The sequence below is a fragment of the Procambarus clarkii genome, chromosome 20, assembly GCF_040958095.1.
Source record: "Procambarus clarkii isolate CNS0578487 chromosome 20, FALCON_Pclarkii_2.0, whole genome shotgun sequence".
Taxonomy (NCBI): Eukaryota; Metazoa; Arthropoda; class Malacostraca; order Decapoda; family Cambaridae; genus Procambarus; species Procambarus clarkii.
Window position 1 is genome coordinate 29,885,750 of NC_091169.1, and position 18,823 is coordinate 29,904,572.

Genomic DNA, 18,823 nt, shown 5'->3' on the forward strand with positions numbered 1-18,823 from the left:
CCTAGGCGTGAGATCCAGTAAACGCTCAGGAAACTGAGAATCCCCTAGGGGGTGCGTGGGTGACCCCGGAGTTCCCCCCTCGCTTTTGTGCGAGTTAGAGAGTTGCTCTGTCCTCTTGTCTCAGGGTGACTCTCACTATTGTTTGCCTCCGTCTGCTGCCTGTGGGGTCAGTGGCACCTTCGGCCCGGAGTCCTACAAGTTTTGTTGCTTGTTTGTGACTTGGTTACCCAGTCTTGTACGGACTATGCAGGTACAGGCAGCACGGGCGTTGCATGTTGTGTTTCGCTGCTGGCAACACGCTAGGTAGTTTGCTCCCTGGAAGCCCTGAGGCTGCCCCTGTTTTGGTTGGTGTGACGGGGCTTGGGGGTGTTGGTTGTTTCAGGTTTGTTTCCTTCCACTCCGACTTGTTTTTCCCCTGTATTGGTCTTGAGACTCAGGCGGTCTCAAGGATTTTCCCTTCCGGGGTAGTGACGGGGGCATTCGAGCCTCTTCCTCCAGCCGTGTTGTATGAGTCTGCCAGTGGGCTCCCTTCCTTAGTACTTGTCTGGCTGCCCTGGCAGCCAGACAAGTACTAAGGAAGGGAGCCATCGAGAGCCAATAGGGGGACGCCATCTCACTGAGATGGCTTCTCCCTATCAAGTCACATCTGCCAGAGGAGTCCTGTATGGCAAACTGGAAACTAAGAGCCAGAACCTGGTCAAACCCCCCTTCCCCCCCAAATACACACACACTCACAAAGGCATAGTTAGCAGGGGACTGTTATGATCACCCACGCTGAGAAGTCCTCCAGAAAGTTAATGAAACAATACAAACAACTACAAGGTGCACTGAAACGGCCAAATGACTTGGCAAATGATTAGCCTGATTCCAATTGATTCACTCGATTTGAGCTCAAACCCGCTAGTGCAAAAAAAAGCCAAGAGGTGGCACCCCTGCGAACCAGCATCGAGTTAGTCTTGTTGCTGATATCTGAGAAAGCTGACCTTCCTGAATCTCCAGGCCATGGTGGGTCCCACTTCTTGTCAGTGATAAGTGTAGGCCTTTCTTTGGACTCAGTCCTGTGAGGGGCCATTTACTTGTGTGCTGTTCCATTACCTTCAGTAATTGCTTTCTGTGCATATGTTTACAAGCTTTATTTCTTGCATGGACTTAGTTTCATCTTCACCCAAGCAGGAATTTACAAAGATTAGCTCCACAGGGCTGTGTGGAGACCTGCAGGCTTCGGGGAGCCTCCAGGGCGGCTCGCCCAGAAAATGGTATTTCATTACATTCAACGCTGGTTTTTTTTTTCAACTTTCCTGGTAAAATTTGGGTCACTTGCAAGTTTGGCTAACTTGAAGTGGGATGGGGCCCCATATAATTTGGATTAACAAACATAGTCAGCATTTGGTAATTTAAAACGTGTAGCTTTATAAGGAAAGGCTTTTGTTACATTATGAAAATATGGTATGATACGTAATAACAACTTGCTACAAAATAAAAAAATTTGTTTTCTGATGAGATGTATATTTTCATCTAGCTTCTTGATAGAAGGGAACAAGTGGACTCGATTCCAGTGCCTGATTCTGGGAATGGACGAGTAGACAGAAGAGGAGCCAGGGCAGGAACAAGACGGAGCGAAGAGGAGGAGGAGGAAGATGAAGATGATGATGATGATGAGGAGGATGTAACAGCTGGAAGTCGTCCATCATATCCACTGCATCACAATCTTCTTGCTGCCTCGCTTACACGGGATGGAAAGGAGAGTGTATCCCGAGTGCCACAGAGCCTTTCTTTTCCTCTGTTCCTTGGTCAGTCTGGTGAAGGGGAAAGTCACTCAACAGGGGTCACAAACCCAATATATGGTCGTTTAGGAGATATAAGGGAACACCCAGGAACATGGGGCTCACATGCTCCAACACCTGGTACTGAACCTCCCTCAGAGCAACTGGCCTCCATGTTGGGAGTAGCAGGGATTGTAGACAGCAGCCCATCACATCCCCTCCTTCACTTAGATCGTATGAGTGAGGAGAGGCCTCAGTCCCAGCCTCCAGATGACCATCACTGGGCAACATTACCATCTGCACATCCACTTCATCATCAGACTACAGACCTTCTCAATAACCAGGTTAATATTTATGGTATTTGTTGATGATATCCACTGTGAGGATATGTAAGAAAATGTATGAGCACTTTCATGTAAGCATCATGTTATTGTCATAACTTGTCAGGTTTTTAAATTTGATGAGGTATTTTTGTTTTTAGCCCACCTGTGTCTTTCTTGAATGTGTTTGTATTTGAAGAGAACTTTGCTCAGTTGCTTAGGTGGAATCATTGATGATTTGACTGACTGACTTCCCCTTAGGTTCCTCCTGGAACTCGAGCCAACAACTACTGGGACAATTTCCGCAGTTATTCTCGGCAAAACCTTCTCTCAACGGCAACTAAAAGCAATACTAGTGACCACCACCCAGCACAAACTGCTTCCACCTCTGCTGCAACACACAGTGGTACTACTGGTCTCCACCAGGTAAAATACACTTTCAAGTCCAAGTTATAAATGGTGTGAAGAAAACACATTCTTAACCACTGTACTGTCGGCTGTTTATTTTGTCAACTTTGTGATGTGCGTAAACAAATTATTTCCCCCAAATATTTTTCTATCGAATATTCATAAAAAGCATTCCCTGATCACGGGAAACTGAAAGAAAAGGGTTGAATGCAATGAAATGCCATTTACAGGGTGAGTCCCGGAGGCTCCCCGGAGCAATCCAGGCTGATATGGATATATATAACTTTCTGGCATCAGTCAATGTGCATGGAGTTCTTGCCTACCGGGGACCATGGCCAGAACTCAGTGAGGCACGAGGAGCAATGGCCTATAGAAACCCCCATGTGGTTGGGAGCATTCTCTGACTGTCATCGACCAGGTCTGGCACCCAGAAAGGTAGGCGTCCCAAAAACAAACCCCTGTTCTGGTGAAAAATTGCTACTGAAAGCCGAATGAGTGGACAGAACTCCCCAAACGAAAATTAGCAAAGGAGCATGACGTCATCCCACCACCGTGCCGCTGTCTTTGCAACCCCCCCCCCCTCCCCCCTACCCTGAAAGGAGGAAAGGGGAAACAGGAAGCTAAAATTTATCTGTACCTGGTGCACTGAGAGCGAAGTCGCGCTGTGTACCATGGGCTATTTCATTGATTATTACTCATTTCCGAAGTACTGAGTGTGTAATACAGTGTGTTACTGTGTAAATAGTGTATGAAACTGTACATATTGTAATTTTAGTGAATTTTTAACAGGTAATATTGCGACAATAAACATTGTGAACACATTACTGACACATGTATCACAGTTCCATGGAACATTATGAACATTCTACTGTATACATATTGTAAAGGACACAAATATGCATCATATACGATAAAAACAAATAAAACTGCATTAGAAATACATAAAACAAATAATTGAAAATGTATTTGTGGCAACACCCAGTGCTTAAATGGCCCGCGAGACCGTGTCTGGGTGATTCACGCACGGGCGACCAGGACCTAGATTCAGGATGCTCCATGTATTTCTTCGTAAGTAGGTTTGCTACGAAGGTTCCTAAGTGTGCCCTAAGAAGATGCTTAGTTGCAATTCAAGTATGTCCACTTAGGAAGATATTTGTTGGTTCACCTGCGTGCCGATAGAGGTCACTACTGCGTTTCGTTTGGCCAATCAGAGAGCAGCAACATTCTTCATATTGAAGATTTAGCGCTGGCTTATCGGAGCTCTACTGCCTCCTATTTACGTCGAATTTTCTTATAAAATTAGTATATTTCGAAGTAAAACTGTTTTTTTCAACTTCTACAGGCAGCACAAACATTGTAGTGAACAAATATGTTACATTTGTTGTTTATCTACGTAATTCTAAGAGATACTGTGTAGCTGTCCTTGTTGCTCGGAAGATGCGCTGACAATTATTGTATATATTTACTGAATTTACCCAAGGGCCACTAACTATCTAGTGGCCTCGACGAGGACAAAAAGCCGGCGGCTTGTTAAAGGGCCCGCCAATTGTCTTAAGGATATTTTTTAGCTGGAATTTGGCATTTACGGCTTCAGCGGGTAGGCGGTTCCATGGGTTTATAACCCTCTTGGTGGAAAAAACATTTGTTTTCAGTCCTACTTGAGAGAACATACTCTCCAACACTATATCTGTGATTGCCCTGTTATCAGTGACTTCATCCCAAATGGTATGAGGTATTTTGAGCTCTGTAATTACTTCATACACTCAGGAATATTGGAAGATATTCTTGTGCTGCACCCATATTTTGCCAGTGGAGGCTAATAGATCAGCATTAAGTATTTTGTTCTCTCCTAATTCCATGTATGACTGGCCATCCTGTGAGGTGAGGATGTTGGATGAGCTTGTAGCTGGTTTTTGATCTACACTGTGTGGTCCCTTATACAGAATAGGGAAGCAGCACATTGCTGTGTATACCTAAACATGTTAAAAAATACATTGTTTGAGAGGAGTCTTGTAGAAACTGGTAAGAGTAATTATAATATAATGTTTCCATGATTCAGTGCTTACCTCTTGTGAAAATTGCGAACAGTTGTTTAGTCAGAGTTGATTTGTTTTTTGTATTGAGGCTGGTATTTTCTAAATTGATTCCATGTATGTCTAACCATCCTGTGAGATGGGAGTACAGTATTAGATAAACTTATAGCTAGTTTTTTATCTACACTGTGTAATATTCCATATAGAATAGGGTAGCAGCACATTGCTGTGTATACCTAATCTTCTTAATAAAAAAAATCAGTAATAAAGATTTTAAATTATAGTTTGTATTATTACAAATACAGTACTGTATTATCCTTATTAAATCATGTTGACCATGGATCATTAAGATCTCATGTTGATATGTAATAGTAATATTTCTTTTGAACTGCTAATCCATGCTAATCATTCATTAAATTGTGCATTATGTCTCAATTTTTCACTTCATTAGATATACTGTACAGTACAAAATGATAGGATAAAAATAAACCAGTAATATTTCTTTCATTATATTTTTTATTTAAATAACTGCATCAATATTTTTACAGCTGACAGGATTTGTTTTACCATACAGGTGCATTATTTGTTAAAAAAAAAATTGGTTTATTGTTACACACAATGGTGCTACATAGCCTTCCCAGCTTGGTGCCTTCTTTTAATACTTACTGATTAAAAAATAAATAATAAATACATTTTACTCAGGAAAAGTACATACAGTTGATTTACAAACATAATGTTGGATTTATAGACAGAGTTAGTACATACAATACCTAAAGCCACTAATACTCATAGCATTTCGGGCAAGGTGTGGGGGAAAAACACTTAGACTAAAACTTAATAGTAATCGGGATTAGGTATAAATTGTGTTGAAAGAAGGAATAAAAAATACAAAAAGGGGGGTAACATAGCATAAATCAGCAATTGCACATGTTGGTGAACAGCATTGTTCAAAAAATAGCAAGACATGGGTTGACATTTAGGGATTAAGTTAGGTTACATGGAGTTAATTAGGCAGTACTTGGTTTAACTTTTAAACTGGTTGAGAGAGGTACAGCCTTTGACATGATTCAGGAGGTCATTCCACATTCTGGGTCCCTTGATTTGTAGAGCACTTCTAGTTTGGTTACACACAGCCAAATTGTGTAACAGGAAGAGGTCTTGGACACAAATTTGTTCCATGCTAAATGTAAAGGAATCAGCTGAGTAATCCTCAAATAAAATAAGTTGCCTCAGCTTATAAGGTAAATAAAATAAGCATTCCTCAAATAAGTAGCTGCCTCACCTCACTGCCTTACTGCTACATAACCTTCCCAGCATGGTGCTTTCTTTTGATAATTACTTGTTCCACACCCAAATTGTACAACAGGAAGAGGTCTTGGACCCCTACTTCCCTCTCTCTTTTTTAATAGTCTATATAGTCATAATTATAGCTTTAAGTATTCATTGAATAAAGTTTTTGACATTTTTACCCTTCTCCTTACCTAACATCATTTGTGCAGCATATTTTTATTTTGTCTCACCCAGATTAAATTTCAAAATAAAACCAAACTAAATAAATTAGAAATGGGTATGTATAGCTAAGGTACACTCTTACTACTAGGTGAACAGGGGCATTTGGTGATAGTAAATGATCCCATCAGGCAGGGCTCATCACCTTCTCTCATATTTCATGTTCACCAGTGTTTACTGTATTTACTTAATAACTACGGGTATAATATCTTGCTATTATAAAACTAATTCTACTATCATAAAAGACATATTTACTTTAAGTTTCAAGCAGAGAATGCATATATAACTAACACGAAGGACTCCTCTTCACTAAATTCAAATTTTATAATCTTTTGTTTGTTCCAAAATCTTAAAATCGATCCCAGTGTTATGTAGTAGAGAAAAATTGAGTTATATCCAGTTTACGTAAAGCTACGAGTGGTCGAAACCACACTTAGATCCCGGAATGAACTTACGAAGGTTTTTCCACTTAGTGTAGCTACCTGAATATCGACGTAGCCGCCACGAAGGCGCTAAGAAGGAAAACATTCGTAGCTAAGAAGAAAAACCTTTGTAAGTACCTTCCTGAATCTGGCCCCAGGCCCTGATGATGTCACAGTGCACCTTGTCCACGTCCCCACAGCCAAAGTAAGTGGAATTTGGTATTTATTTTTACATAGACATGTTCAGAGAAGGGAATTTATCATTTTACGAAGAAAAAATAATTTTTGGGGAACACTTTATTTCATGCGCACCGGGGAAATTTCTCAATAAACTCCGCGCAGCACGGTGGTTAAAGTAAAAGAAAATAATTATAGTTGTGCTTGCTAATCTTTATACCTTTATATTCTTTTAAGCTTGTTTGTTTATTTTATTGCTTTGCAGTCTAGGGATGGCAGTCGCATAGAGGATAAGCGGTTCAATGTTGCAGTGAGCCACAACAACAATAGCAGTAGTGGGGCTGGTGCACGGGCCCGGGTGACCAACCCTCACATCAATAACCCCAGGGGAGCCAACCCCAGGGTCAGAAATCCAGTTTCCTCAAACTCTCAACAAGTCCATGGCCAGAACAAACACAAGACAAATAATCGAAATAAACAAAGTTGGTATTCTGCTTTCTATTTGGGTTACTCTTTACTTAGTTTTATTTGACATTTTAAAGAAAACTTAGGTATTCAGATTATATTTAAAGCTAGTTGGTTATCACTGTCACATGATAGTGTTGATGTTTGTTGAAAAAAATCAATTATTGTTAAGCATGGGAAATTTTTGTTATTGATGTATGAAGTTAAATAAAACTGTTAGTTTTAGTAATAGACTAGTTTGCCATACTTATTCAATGGCAGTACTGTACTTCCTTCTCCTGATATTTATCAAGAATAACATTACAGAATTAAAAAACATTTATCCACTGCAAATCAGGGTTAGTTTAAAGGCTCCTAGCCATTTAATCAGTCAATTGTTGAACACAATGGAATGCCTTTTTCCTGGCTACCTTAGTGGCTTCTCTGCCTTTGCTCAGATAGCACAACTGCAGCCACAAACCCACCAGACTTCTGGATGTGCACAGGCCTACCTGAACACAAGGACCAGAATCTGCTGTGCTTATAAAGCCAAAGGGTGTTCTGGGGGGATCTGAGATCGACCCAAGACACAAAGGCCTCCAGAAATCCAAGTGTTGAATGTAATAAAATATTTCATTCTGTCTCACTTAGTTATCCACCTGGAAGCTTCCAAATCTTAGGTACCAAACAAGGCTCTACTAAATTGCAAGCTCGTACTGAAGACAGGGACCAGAAGTTGCCCCCCCTTAATAGAGGCATATGAGAGTCTAGGTATACAAGATCACCGCAGTACTAATGGAAACTCACCAGGAAAGTAGATAAATATTAAAGATTATAGGTAAAATTAGTCATCAGAAGTCAGGTGGAAATGTAAGTTAAACTATCAACAAAATTTGTGGTAAAATATACATAGTGATTTTCATTTCCAGGTGGGTGGTGGATGCCAAGTTCTGGAGTCAATGTGCCTGGTTCAAATGCTCCACTAAGTGCAGGTTCTGCTGGAAATTCTAGAGATCGTAGCTCTGTTAATTACAACTTTGTGCGTGGCAATAGTACTGATAGGTATGTCTCTCTTATTCCATTTGTATGATAGTCTAGAGGAGTATAGCTAAGGAGTAGGATTTTATTTGATCAATTAATGTTTGTGAGAGAGTACTTGTGAATTTTGTGCATAACTGATCATTACTAGTGACTGTATTCCTTCTGTTAGGGGGAAGCATATGAAAGCATTTTCTGCATAAAGCATATGTATCTTGGATTAATTATATATAATTTGCATTCATAGTAATCATATACAGTATGTCCTCCAAACTGTGGACCTCTCTATAACAAAGATTGTGTACTCACGATCGAAAGTATTAATTGAGACTTACCTAATATGACATGCCATTACATCTGGTGTCATGCAGATTTTTCCTATTTTTAATGATAATTATTGTTTTTTGAACAAGGTCCTCTCAGTAACTTCCTCGGAATAATAAATTGTATTTAACTAATTGTGCTTGCTTGGGTTGTGCTTTAGTCTTTGGTCCTACCTTTTAACTTTCAAGCACCTAGTATACGGGTTTCCAAACCTATTAGGCTCTATCATATCTACATTTGAAACTGTATAGGGAGTTGCTTCTACCACTTTACTTATTAGTGCATTTCATTTGTTCACTACTGACACTGAACAGATTATTTCTATTGTGGTGTTTATTCTACTTGTGTGTGTCTGAATTTTCTGTCCACTTTGACACTATTTCATAGTGATTCCATTCTCTGGTGTTGATTGTGAAGACCAAAAGCCATCAGTGGCTCTCTACCCTGAGGCTATGGGGGTCACGCAAGGGGCTAAATTTTGCATGAATCGAACTTGCATATTGGTAGTACTTTTGAAGATTTCCTGTATTTTGAGACTGTTTTGGCCAAGTTATTTCACTGGTTGCAGTATAACTTCCATGCTTCCTGGCTGGCAGGCAACCCCGTATATTTTGGCACTATATTTTGGATGGCAGGCAATCCCGAAAGGAAATTGGCATTCCTTTTGCTGTTTTTCATCCCTGAAGTGAATGCCCCAGACATGGCCCCACATCTTTTTACGAAGACTCTGGAAAAGGGACATGGCCCACTAGGGACTCAGGATTTTTTTTAAATACAGTATTGCAAACGATTGACAGAGGTCTCTAGTGTCAAAAGGTGTTTCCGTGGAATGGGATGGGGCTTTTGAATAAAATGGGGCACCTTAAATCATCTCCAGGCAATTTGATCATATGGGCCAATCGCTCTCAAGTAATTGGAGCGGTGGATGGAGGTGGCTGCCATGACTTCATCTTTCGGTGCATTTCACTTATTTATTTATTTTATTTATTTATTTATTTATTTTTTATTTATATACAAGAAGGTACATTGGGTTTGTGAGGATACATAGCATGGTATTTACAATCTTGTAAAGGCACTAGTACGAGCAGCGTTTCAGGCAGGTCCTTAATCTAACAGATAATTTTAAGTAGGTAAATTCTAGCAGAATTAATGAAATGATAAAAGATACATTGCAAGAAAAAAATGAGATGAGAGAGATTAGTAGGTATATTAAAGCACATTGGTATATTAAAGCTCTAATTGAATGCATTGACAGCTTGATTGCTAATTTAAACAAAGATTAATAGGCACCATACAACAAATTGATAGCACATAAGAAAACAGCAATGATCACAATGGTAAAGTTATTTGGATTGGGTAGATAAAGATTGGGAGATTGGGTAGCACTAGATACAGTGCAGTTTTAAAGCAACACAGTAGATAACTATGAAGATGAAATTAGGTACTTTTTAGTTTTATTTTTGAATGGCGCAAAAGTTGGACAGCTTTTCAATTCATTAGGGAGTGAGTTCCATAGACTAGATCTCTTTATTTGCATAGTGTGTTTACACAGATTAAGTTTGACTCTAGGGATAACAAAGAGAGATTTATTTCTGGTATGGTGATAATGGGTCCTATTACATCTGTCCAGGTAGAGTTTCAGAGCAGGATTTGCATTTAAGAACAGGGTTTTGTAAATGTAGTCAACACAAGAGAATGTGTGGAGTGAGATTATGTTTAGCATGTTCAGGGAGTTAAACAAGGGGCTGAGTGTTGTCTGAAAGCAGAAGTTATTATTCTGATAGCAGATTTTTGCTGTTTGATGATGGACTTGAGGTGGTTTGCAGTGGTTGAACCCCATGCACAGATACCATAATTAAGATAGGGATAGATTAGTGCATAATATAGTGAGACGAGAGCAGAGTTAGGTACATAATATCTGATTTTGGAGAGTATACCAACTGTTTTTAGAGACTTTCTTAGTTATGTGTTGTATGTGGGTGCTAAAATTGAGTCTCTTGTCTAGGAATAGGCCAAGAAACTTTCCATCATTTTTATTATTATTGTTAACATTGTCTATCTGAAGCTGAACTGCATTTGTTGATTTGCTTCCAAATAAGATGTAGTAGGTCTTTTCTATGTTAAGTGTTAGTTTGTTGGTTGACATCCATAGGTAGACTCTTTTTTAGTTCATTATTAACAACATTATTTAGTGTATGTGGGTTGGGGTTAGAGTAGATGAGGGTGGTATCATCAGCAAACAATATAGGTTTAAGAATGTTAGAGAAGTTTAGCAGATCATTGATGTATATAAGAAATTGGAGAGGTCCCAAGATGCTGCCCTGTGGCTCTCCAATGGTTATTGGTAGAGTGGGAGAGGTTATATCATTGATGGCTACACATTGGTGTCAGTCACTAAGATAGATTATTGACCTTCCTGTACAGTGTACCAGTATTTTTTTAAATCTCTCTCTGACTTTTTTCATCTTTCGCTCTATGTGCTTGTGTTCTACCTTCTCACAATATAAAGCAGCTATCCTTGTCTACCTAGTCTATTCCCTCTCAGTATGTATGTATTAATAATAATAATAATAATTAATATATTAGGGACAGGCAGTGTTGTTTACTATTAGGCCTATATTGAGATCCCCCACAAGGTCACATGACTATCCCCTTCCTTCCCCCACAAGAGGCATCCTCACAACAAGATGCTGACTAACTCCTGGTTACCTAATTACTGTAAGGTGAACAGGTCCAGTTAGGTGATAGGAAATGTGCCCAACCATTTCTGTCCCATCCAGGATTTGAAGCAGGAATTCAGATTTTGTGTCGAGTAACCAACTCAACTGTACTACCTTTCTCTCTTTATTGGTTGAAATTGTTTCCTAACCTAATTTTATAGCTCAGCCCTCTTAATTCTGACAGTAATCTCATTGCTATTCTCTCTACTTCCCAATTTTGGTTTTGTGCTTCACAAGGTGTGAATTCCAGGCTAGTGTTTCATATTCTAGTATGGATCTTATATAAGCCATATAGACTGTCTTGAATGAACCTGTATTTATGTTTGCAAATGCCATCATGATAGTTTACCAACTTCCCATGTGCTCTAGATGTTACCCTGTTGATGTCATGTTTAAATAATAATAGTCAAAAATTATTTATAATGAAATTTATGGTGAGAAATTACAGTGTATTAAGCTTGATGAAATATTCTATTCTTCTTTTTAGTGATGGTGCTGGTGCCTTGACTCTGGAGGTCTTAAGAGAAGCAGAAGCTTTGATGCGTCGTCATGCCAACCAGCCAGAGTTTCTGCTTCAACTTTTCCGTCATGCCTCACAGATCACTGTGCACACTGACCAGCATGTGGCGGTGGCTTTACTTCAGGATCTGGCAGCACAGCCACATGGATCCAATCATGGGTGACTCTAAATGCCCTGTTTTATTTTTATCTATACACAGTATCTGCATCCACTACAATCATTTCTCACTGTTCAGTAGTGTGACAATTCTCTTAGTTCCTGAAAGCATTCCTCTACATGCATAACTTTTGAACACTCCTGTGCATTTAGTCCCCCTTGCTCTACTTTCTTTGGAATTTATTATTCACTCTGAACATCATATACAAAAGGCATGAGTTAGTTACCCTTGTGTACTCTTATAAACAAAACAAACGTGTGATGACAGCAGGCATAAAATTTGAGACAGATTCAAAATATTGTATACTGTCAAGAATATTTATCTATGATGATAACCAATTTCATGGAGTGGGGAAGGCTTATGTCCACAAAGAAGATGCACTATAGGAAAGAAAGCTAAAGGTAATTAAAGTTATACCTGTTCATTCACCATGTCTCATACACAACATAACATCACTTAGAACCAGCAAAGCTACACTCCAGAAAGTCATCTGAAGCAGCACACCACTGCCTCATAATATTAGATGTGCAGTTCTCCTCTTGCCATGTCATATACAAAGCATTTAATCCCTCTTTATAAACTGCAGCAACCTAGCCTAGATTGTGCTAATGTTGTTGATGACAGGTAAATACATTTATTAATTTTTATTTGTTTGCCAAAACTTAAATTTGTGGATTGGCTGTTATTTTTCTAAGCTTTTACTAATGTTTATACAGTTGTTGCATTGTTGGCAGTTCATCAAATTTTGATTCTAAGATGTCTACATATAATTGGAAATACTGTATTTAGGTTTTAATATGATGTGCAGTTTGTTCAGGACAAAAAGTTTAATGTAGTTGTCATTTCTCAGGGTGAATGCCAATAGACCAAGCAGTAACAATGAGACAAACAGCTTGTCTTTACCGGCTCCATTGCGAGATTCTTCATGGCATCAACAGACCTCTCCTTCTCGTCCTCATAATATTTTGCCCCAGGTAATGCATCATTATCACACACTTTCTCACTTCTCAGATATACTGTATGCACTGTCTGACAAGAATCTGGAATAGAGCAGTAACTATTCTGGCAGGTGTTGTGCCAATCTCACATTAATAAAAAAAGAGAAAACAAAGTAAAAAAAAAAACTGCTTGGTATCTTTACAGTGTGAGAGCTGTGGGTAAAAACAAGAGAAGAAAAACTTTTAACATTTAATATAACAAAAAATGACCTTAATTTTACACAAACTGATAAGTAACAGTTAATGAAAACCAAACCCCTTATCCATTTGGCTTAAACACAATCAAAAGAGAAATATACACATGTAAAATTTATATTAATAACAAAGGTGAAGGTAAGGCTTTATACAAAATTGCTATATGCGTCTACCTGTCACCCGGAGGTGAGAGTAGCTGCGGCAGCAATGAGCACTAGAAGAATAGTCTGACACTCTGGATGCTGACAGGGCTTCTTATATGGGCTGTGACGTCATATTTGGCACGAATACTGGAGTTCGAAACAATAAGCCGGCAGTTAAAGGAGCGAGAGAGGTAGTTAGCTAGTGGCATCTGGTCAATCGGCGAGACAGCCAGGTGCAGGTGTCTCAGGTACTGTAGGGTGGAGGGGGGAGGAGGTGGTGTGACTAGACAATATGTTTTGGCATGTATTATTGTTGCTGATGTTGAATCTTGATGTTGGAGCATGCTGATATGTATGCGGTAAAGGTACAGATAGGAACTACTGCTATGCAGGAGATAACTGTAACAACTGATATAGAATGCAGTGCTCTATGTCCTAATAGTATGCATTTATATAGTAGTACATATGTATAGTTGCTAGCAAGATTTAGATTAGGCATGAGATGAGGGAGGAGGATTGTCTTCTAAAGCAATTAATTTATTAAACTAAGAGCAGATTTTATGGGCAATGTCTGCAGAACATGATGTAATACAGTAGGTTCCTGGTTCCCAACCAGTGGGTCATGACACCCCCTTTCATGATCTTTTGAGTACAGTATTTGAAAATATTTATTTATTTATTTATTTATTTATTTAATCATATATACAGTACAAGTACAAGAGTTCTTACATTCTTGTACAGCCACTAGCACGCACTAGCGTTTTGGGCAAGTCCTTAATCCTACGTTCCACAGAATACGACCCACCAAATTGTATAACAATCAGGTACCCATTTTACTGTTAGGTAAACAGAGGCCACAGTTAAGGATTGATGCCCAGTAAATCCTCCCAGGCCAGGATACGAACCCAAGACAAAGCTTATGTCGGCTGCTGCATCGCCGGCTTCCTCTTCGGGTTTTTCGGGGTTCAAGTGCCTACCAGAGACCTTGCTCGATATGTTCACGGACACGTCATCTCTTGGCGGGGGCTTTGTGACCAGTGCTTACCAGGCCAGCCAGGGGCGGTGGGGTTCGTCCTTCCGTCGGGCCCACAGCACGGTGTGGGAATTCACGGCTGTGTGGATGTCGCTCCAGAGGATTCAGGTCACTTGCGATCCAGCTCCATTTGGATTGCTTCCCAGTTGTTCATTTGCTGAACCACAGGGGTTCGATGTGGTCCTTGGCTCTTTGGAGCTGGTTGCTTCGGGTGACCCGGCTGCTGAGTTCTCGAGGTTTGGCTCTACTGGCCATTCACATATGGGGGGGGGGTGTCACATTTGGTGGGTGTGCAACGTCCTGGCGGACGGCCTGTCACTATTTATTTTCCTGTCCACGGAATGGACGGTCGACGCTGACTCGTTCAGTCGGCTCTTCCAGATGCATGGGCTCCCGGAGGTGGACCTCTGCATCGGCGTGGTTGAGGCAGCTCCTGTTATATGTTGGGCCCTTCCCCAACTGCGAAGCCATCGGGGTCAATGCCTTCAGGCAGGACTGGTCAAGGGGAGGGGGGGTTACCTGCACCTCTTCCTCATAGTTCCACTGATGCTCCAGGTCCATGCTCGCTTGGAGATTTGCCAAGGAAAAGTAGTCCTGTTGGCCCCTTGGTGGCCGGCCCAGCCTTGGTTTCAGGCCCTGCTTACTCGGTGTCCGAACCCCAAGGGGGGGGTCTTCCCGTGGCTCTGCCTCTTTCAGCAGATCAGGCCCAGGAGAGGAAGGTACTGGATGTCAAATATCTCTCTTTCTATCCTGGTGAATATTAGATCCAGTATTGCTGGAACATCCCCTTCCCTCATTCTTGTGACCTGCTTGATGTGTTGATACATGAATGTCTCCAGAATGAAGTTTACAAATCTGCCTGTCCAAGTGTCCTCCATTCTTGCCTCGTAGGCCTCCTATTCTGTTGCCTTTAAGTTGAAGTACCCCAGTACCAACAATCGGGATTTATTTTTATCTACTGTTACTATAATCTCTCATGACCACTATGAGGCCCTCTCATTTTTCATCTAGTTCCTCCTTTGTCCATGTGTTGCTTGCTGGTGGGCTGTAGGCATTTACAATTATCAGTTTTGTCATCATGATTCCAGACCTGCAGTGCCATTAAGTCAACTTCTTAAAAATCTTCTAAACTAAACTTCAACTAAAATCACTGACATTTACTTTTGAATTGAGGCCTTCTCCTAAACCTACTATTTTCTCAATGATTTTCAACTATTCTGCAACTCTGTCCACCGTTAATAACCACCCATCAGGGGCCTGACAGCTGAGTGGACAGCGCTCAGGATTCGTAGTCCTAAGGGCTCGGGTTCGATCTCCGGTGGATTTGGAAACAAATGGGCAGAGGTTTTTCATCCTGATGCCCTGTTCACCTAGGAGTAAATAGGTACCTTGGAGTTAAACAGCTGCTACGGGCTGCTTCCTAGGGGTGTGTAACAAAAAGGAGGCCTGGTCAAGGACCAGGCCACAGGGACGTTAAGCCCAAAATCATCTCAAGATAACCTCAAGATAACCCTAGATAATATTTCCTTTTCTAAACACCCAAAAATTATTATGGACTTCTATCTGCAGTGTTTTGTACTAATTTACTGTTGGTAACCAGTTCTTTCCTAATTGCTTCTCTAATTTCTGCTTCATGGTTGATTGATGGTGATTGTTTTTCATTGCACTTGATAGTCATTTAGCATTGGTATTATTATTTATGTCTTGCCTGCGGCCGAGGAAGGGGTTTACTCATTTCTTCTTTGGTTCTTGGAATTGGTTCCTTGGTCTGTAGCTCTCTACAGACTTTTAGCTGAGAGTTTGTCCCAGTCATGCCACCATGGTCTGGGTTTGATGTTGCCTTGAGCCATTGATCTGGATCTCTATCAAACACACTGTTCACCCCCAAGGCACTAGAGCATGGCACAGTGAGCAAGGAAAGTCGTTCAGTGCCTAAAATTCCCATTGTGCTGGGTATACTTAAAGTGTTACATTGTTAGCACCTAGATATGATCTATTTTTATTGCATTTTAGATTTTTAATGAACCTTCATTATTTGCAGGAAAATGTGAGTGTTGTGGGTCTCTCAGGTTCAGAGGTCAGTGACAGTGGCCTAACATCCGAAGATGAGGACAGCAGGGTAAGGACAATAAGTTATTAATGCTTCAATCAAGTTGCTTTGTAGCATACCATCAAATAATTTTGTGTAGCAATACCATGTCATTCACATAAAGATGGTTTTATGTTGAGCTGTGGCGATCAATTTTATAGGCTGCCATGGTATCTTATTAAGGAAAATAAACTTTCATCAAAATTTCAAATAGCACAAGGTTCTTCTAGATACATTAATATTTTATTATAAAACCCTTCAATAAGTCATTATCATTCAGTTAATTAGCATCCCTTTTTCTGTGGAGAGCCCCTTCGGCTCCCTGGAGCTATACCGGGCTGATGTGTATATATTAGACCATGGCAACAGTCAGTCGAAGGAGTTCTAGGCCTACCGGGGACAAGAGTCAGAACCTGGCCCCCTCAAGAGAGGCACGAAGAGCAATGGCCTAAAGATACCCCCCGTGTAATTGAAAGCAGTCTTTGTCTGCCATCTACCAGGTCAGGCACCCAGAAAGGTAGGAATTCCAAAACACACTACTGCTGATTAAATAATTGCAAATCTAAAGCCGAACTAGCAACAGAACTCCCCAATCAAAACCAGGGAAACCAGTATGACGTCACCACAAACGCCGAGCATCCGTCTGCGCATCCATCTTGGGATTGCAGGGAGTTCTACCTCTGTTTGGTTTTTGTTGTTAGTTTCTTACCATGTGGGATTTGTTTTGTTATGCCTACCTTTCTGGGTGCCTAACCCCGGTCGATGGCAGATAAGGAAAACCCTCAACCACAGTTTTTTTTTTCAGGGCCATTGCTCCCTGAAACCTCTCTGAAGGGGCCAGGTTCTGACCCATGGTCCCTGGTAGGTCTGAACTCCATAGCTAATGTCCCGGTCTAATATAACATACATTAGCCTGATAAGCTCCAGGGAGCCTCCGGTGTTCACCCAGAAAATGACTTTTCATTACATTCAACGTTGGTTTTTTGCTCTAGTGCTAAAAAGTTGACTTTTCTTCAGTGTGTGTATGTTTTTCCTCAGTAAAACACATATGCTGCAATATTTAAAATTTGTTGCCAGTTTCTTGGATCTTTAAATAAAATAACCATGACTCATCACCTCCCAATCCATCAACAGCATTGCTAATATTTCCCTATCACTTCCACCCTTCAGGCCCTCTACCGCAATGTTAAAAACCTCAGCCTGAGTCCAAGTGGTCAAGTGGGGCTGTCTGGTGCCATACCCCGGGCCACACCAGGAGTGAACTCGAGCAGCCACCCTCGACCCCGGTTTCCTCAACCACAACAGTATCAGCCACAATTTCCCCAACATAACTACCAATACTTTCCCCAACAACACAACCTTGCTAACAACCAGGGCAGTAGCCGTAGTGTTGCCAACTCTCAGAGCTCCCTCTATGATCATCTAATCTTCAACGATTCCCACGTGAGCACTGCTCATCCCCAGCAGGTTGGTAATAGTGTGCTTTGTTGTAATAATGAAGCTAATTGGAATATGCATCGTGTTGCCCTGCATTACCATACAGGGTATTTGCTTTCCTTGTAATTTAATTATATTATTATAATAAATTTGTATTAAATTTATATCATTAATTTGGGAAATTATTTATTATGTTTTAGTTAAAATCTGTAATTAATATTTAATATTTATTGATAGTAAAACATTTTACTGTGGTTAGTATAAGATTAAGTGAAACTCTATGATAATTTTCTGTTGGGGTAGCCCCTTGGCTCCCTGCAGTTATCTTACTGATTAAGTAGTACCATACTATTTGAATGTCATCAGTTGCAGAGTTCTTTGTAAGCCTACCTGGGACCACAAGCCAGAACCTGGCGCATCCCCTTCCCTCCTCAGAGAGGAGAAGGGAGCAATGGCCATGAACATTTTACATTTAAAGTATGTCATCTTGCCATTTGACCAGGGTAGGCACCCAGAAAGGTAAGTGAATAAAAATAGATCACTGCCTGGTTGAAAAGTGCGATTTACATCCTCACAAGCACAAAAGAACTCCCCAGAAAGCAAACAAACAAACAAACAAGCAAATCTTTGTCCAGCTAACCCTCCCGCTTGTTAGTTGGGGGGGGGGGTTAAGTTTAGCTCTCCATGCAGTTCACATCAGGGGCATGTCCAATGTCCTGGGGGACGGCCCGTCTCAGTTCATTCCTCTGTTCACTGAATAGACAGTCGACACAGACTCCTTCAGTGGGCTTTGCCAGACATTAGGGCCCCTGAAGGTGGAAGAACCTCTTCGCGTCGGCGTGGTCAAGGCATCTCCCGATATATGTGGCGCCCTTTTCTGACTGCGAAGCTGTTGCAGTAAATGCTTTTCGGCAGGACTTCTTGAAGAGGGGTTACCTGTGCCTCTTTCCCCCTGCTCCAGCAGTTTGCTTCAGGTTCTAGCTCGGCTGGAGTTCTATCAGGAAATCCTTCTGGTCCCAGCCCAGCCTTTGGTTTCAGGCGCTGCTTGTTCGGTGTCCGAACCCTGGGCATTTTCCATGGCTCCGCCTCTTTC

General features: G+C 40.9%; 1 protein-coding gene across 1 annotated transcript in view; it reads left to right on the forward strand.

Annotated features, from left to right (window-relative positions):
* Window positions 1-18,823, forward strand: part of LOC123755365 (serine-rich adhesin for platelets) — a 190,702-nt gene that overhangs the window by 117,707 nt on the left and 54,172 nt on the right. The window contains 8 exon segments of the mRNA XM_045737920.2: window positions 1,520-2,107; window positions 2,345-2,509; window positions 6,898-7,114; window positions 8,006-8,138; window positions 11,646-11,837; window positions 12,686-12,809; window positions 16,246-16,323; window positions 17,464-17,760. Of these exon segments, the coding sequence (XP_045593876.2) occupies window positions 1,520-2,107; window positions 2,345-2,509; window positions 6,898-7,114; window positions 8,006-8,138; window positions 11,646-11,837; window positions 12,686-12,809; window positions 16,246-16,323; window positions 17,464-17,760 (1,794 nt within the window).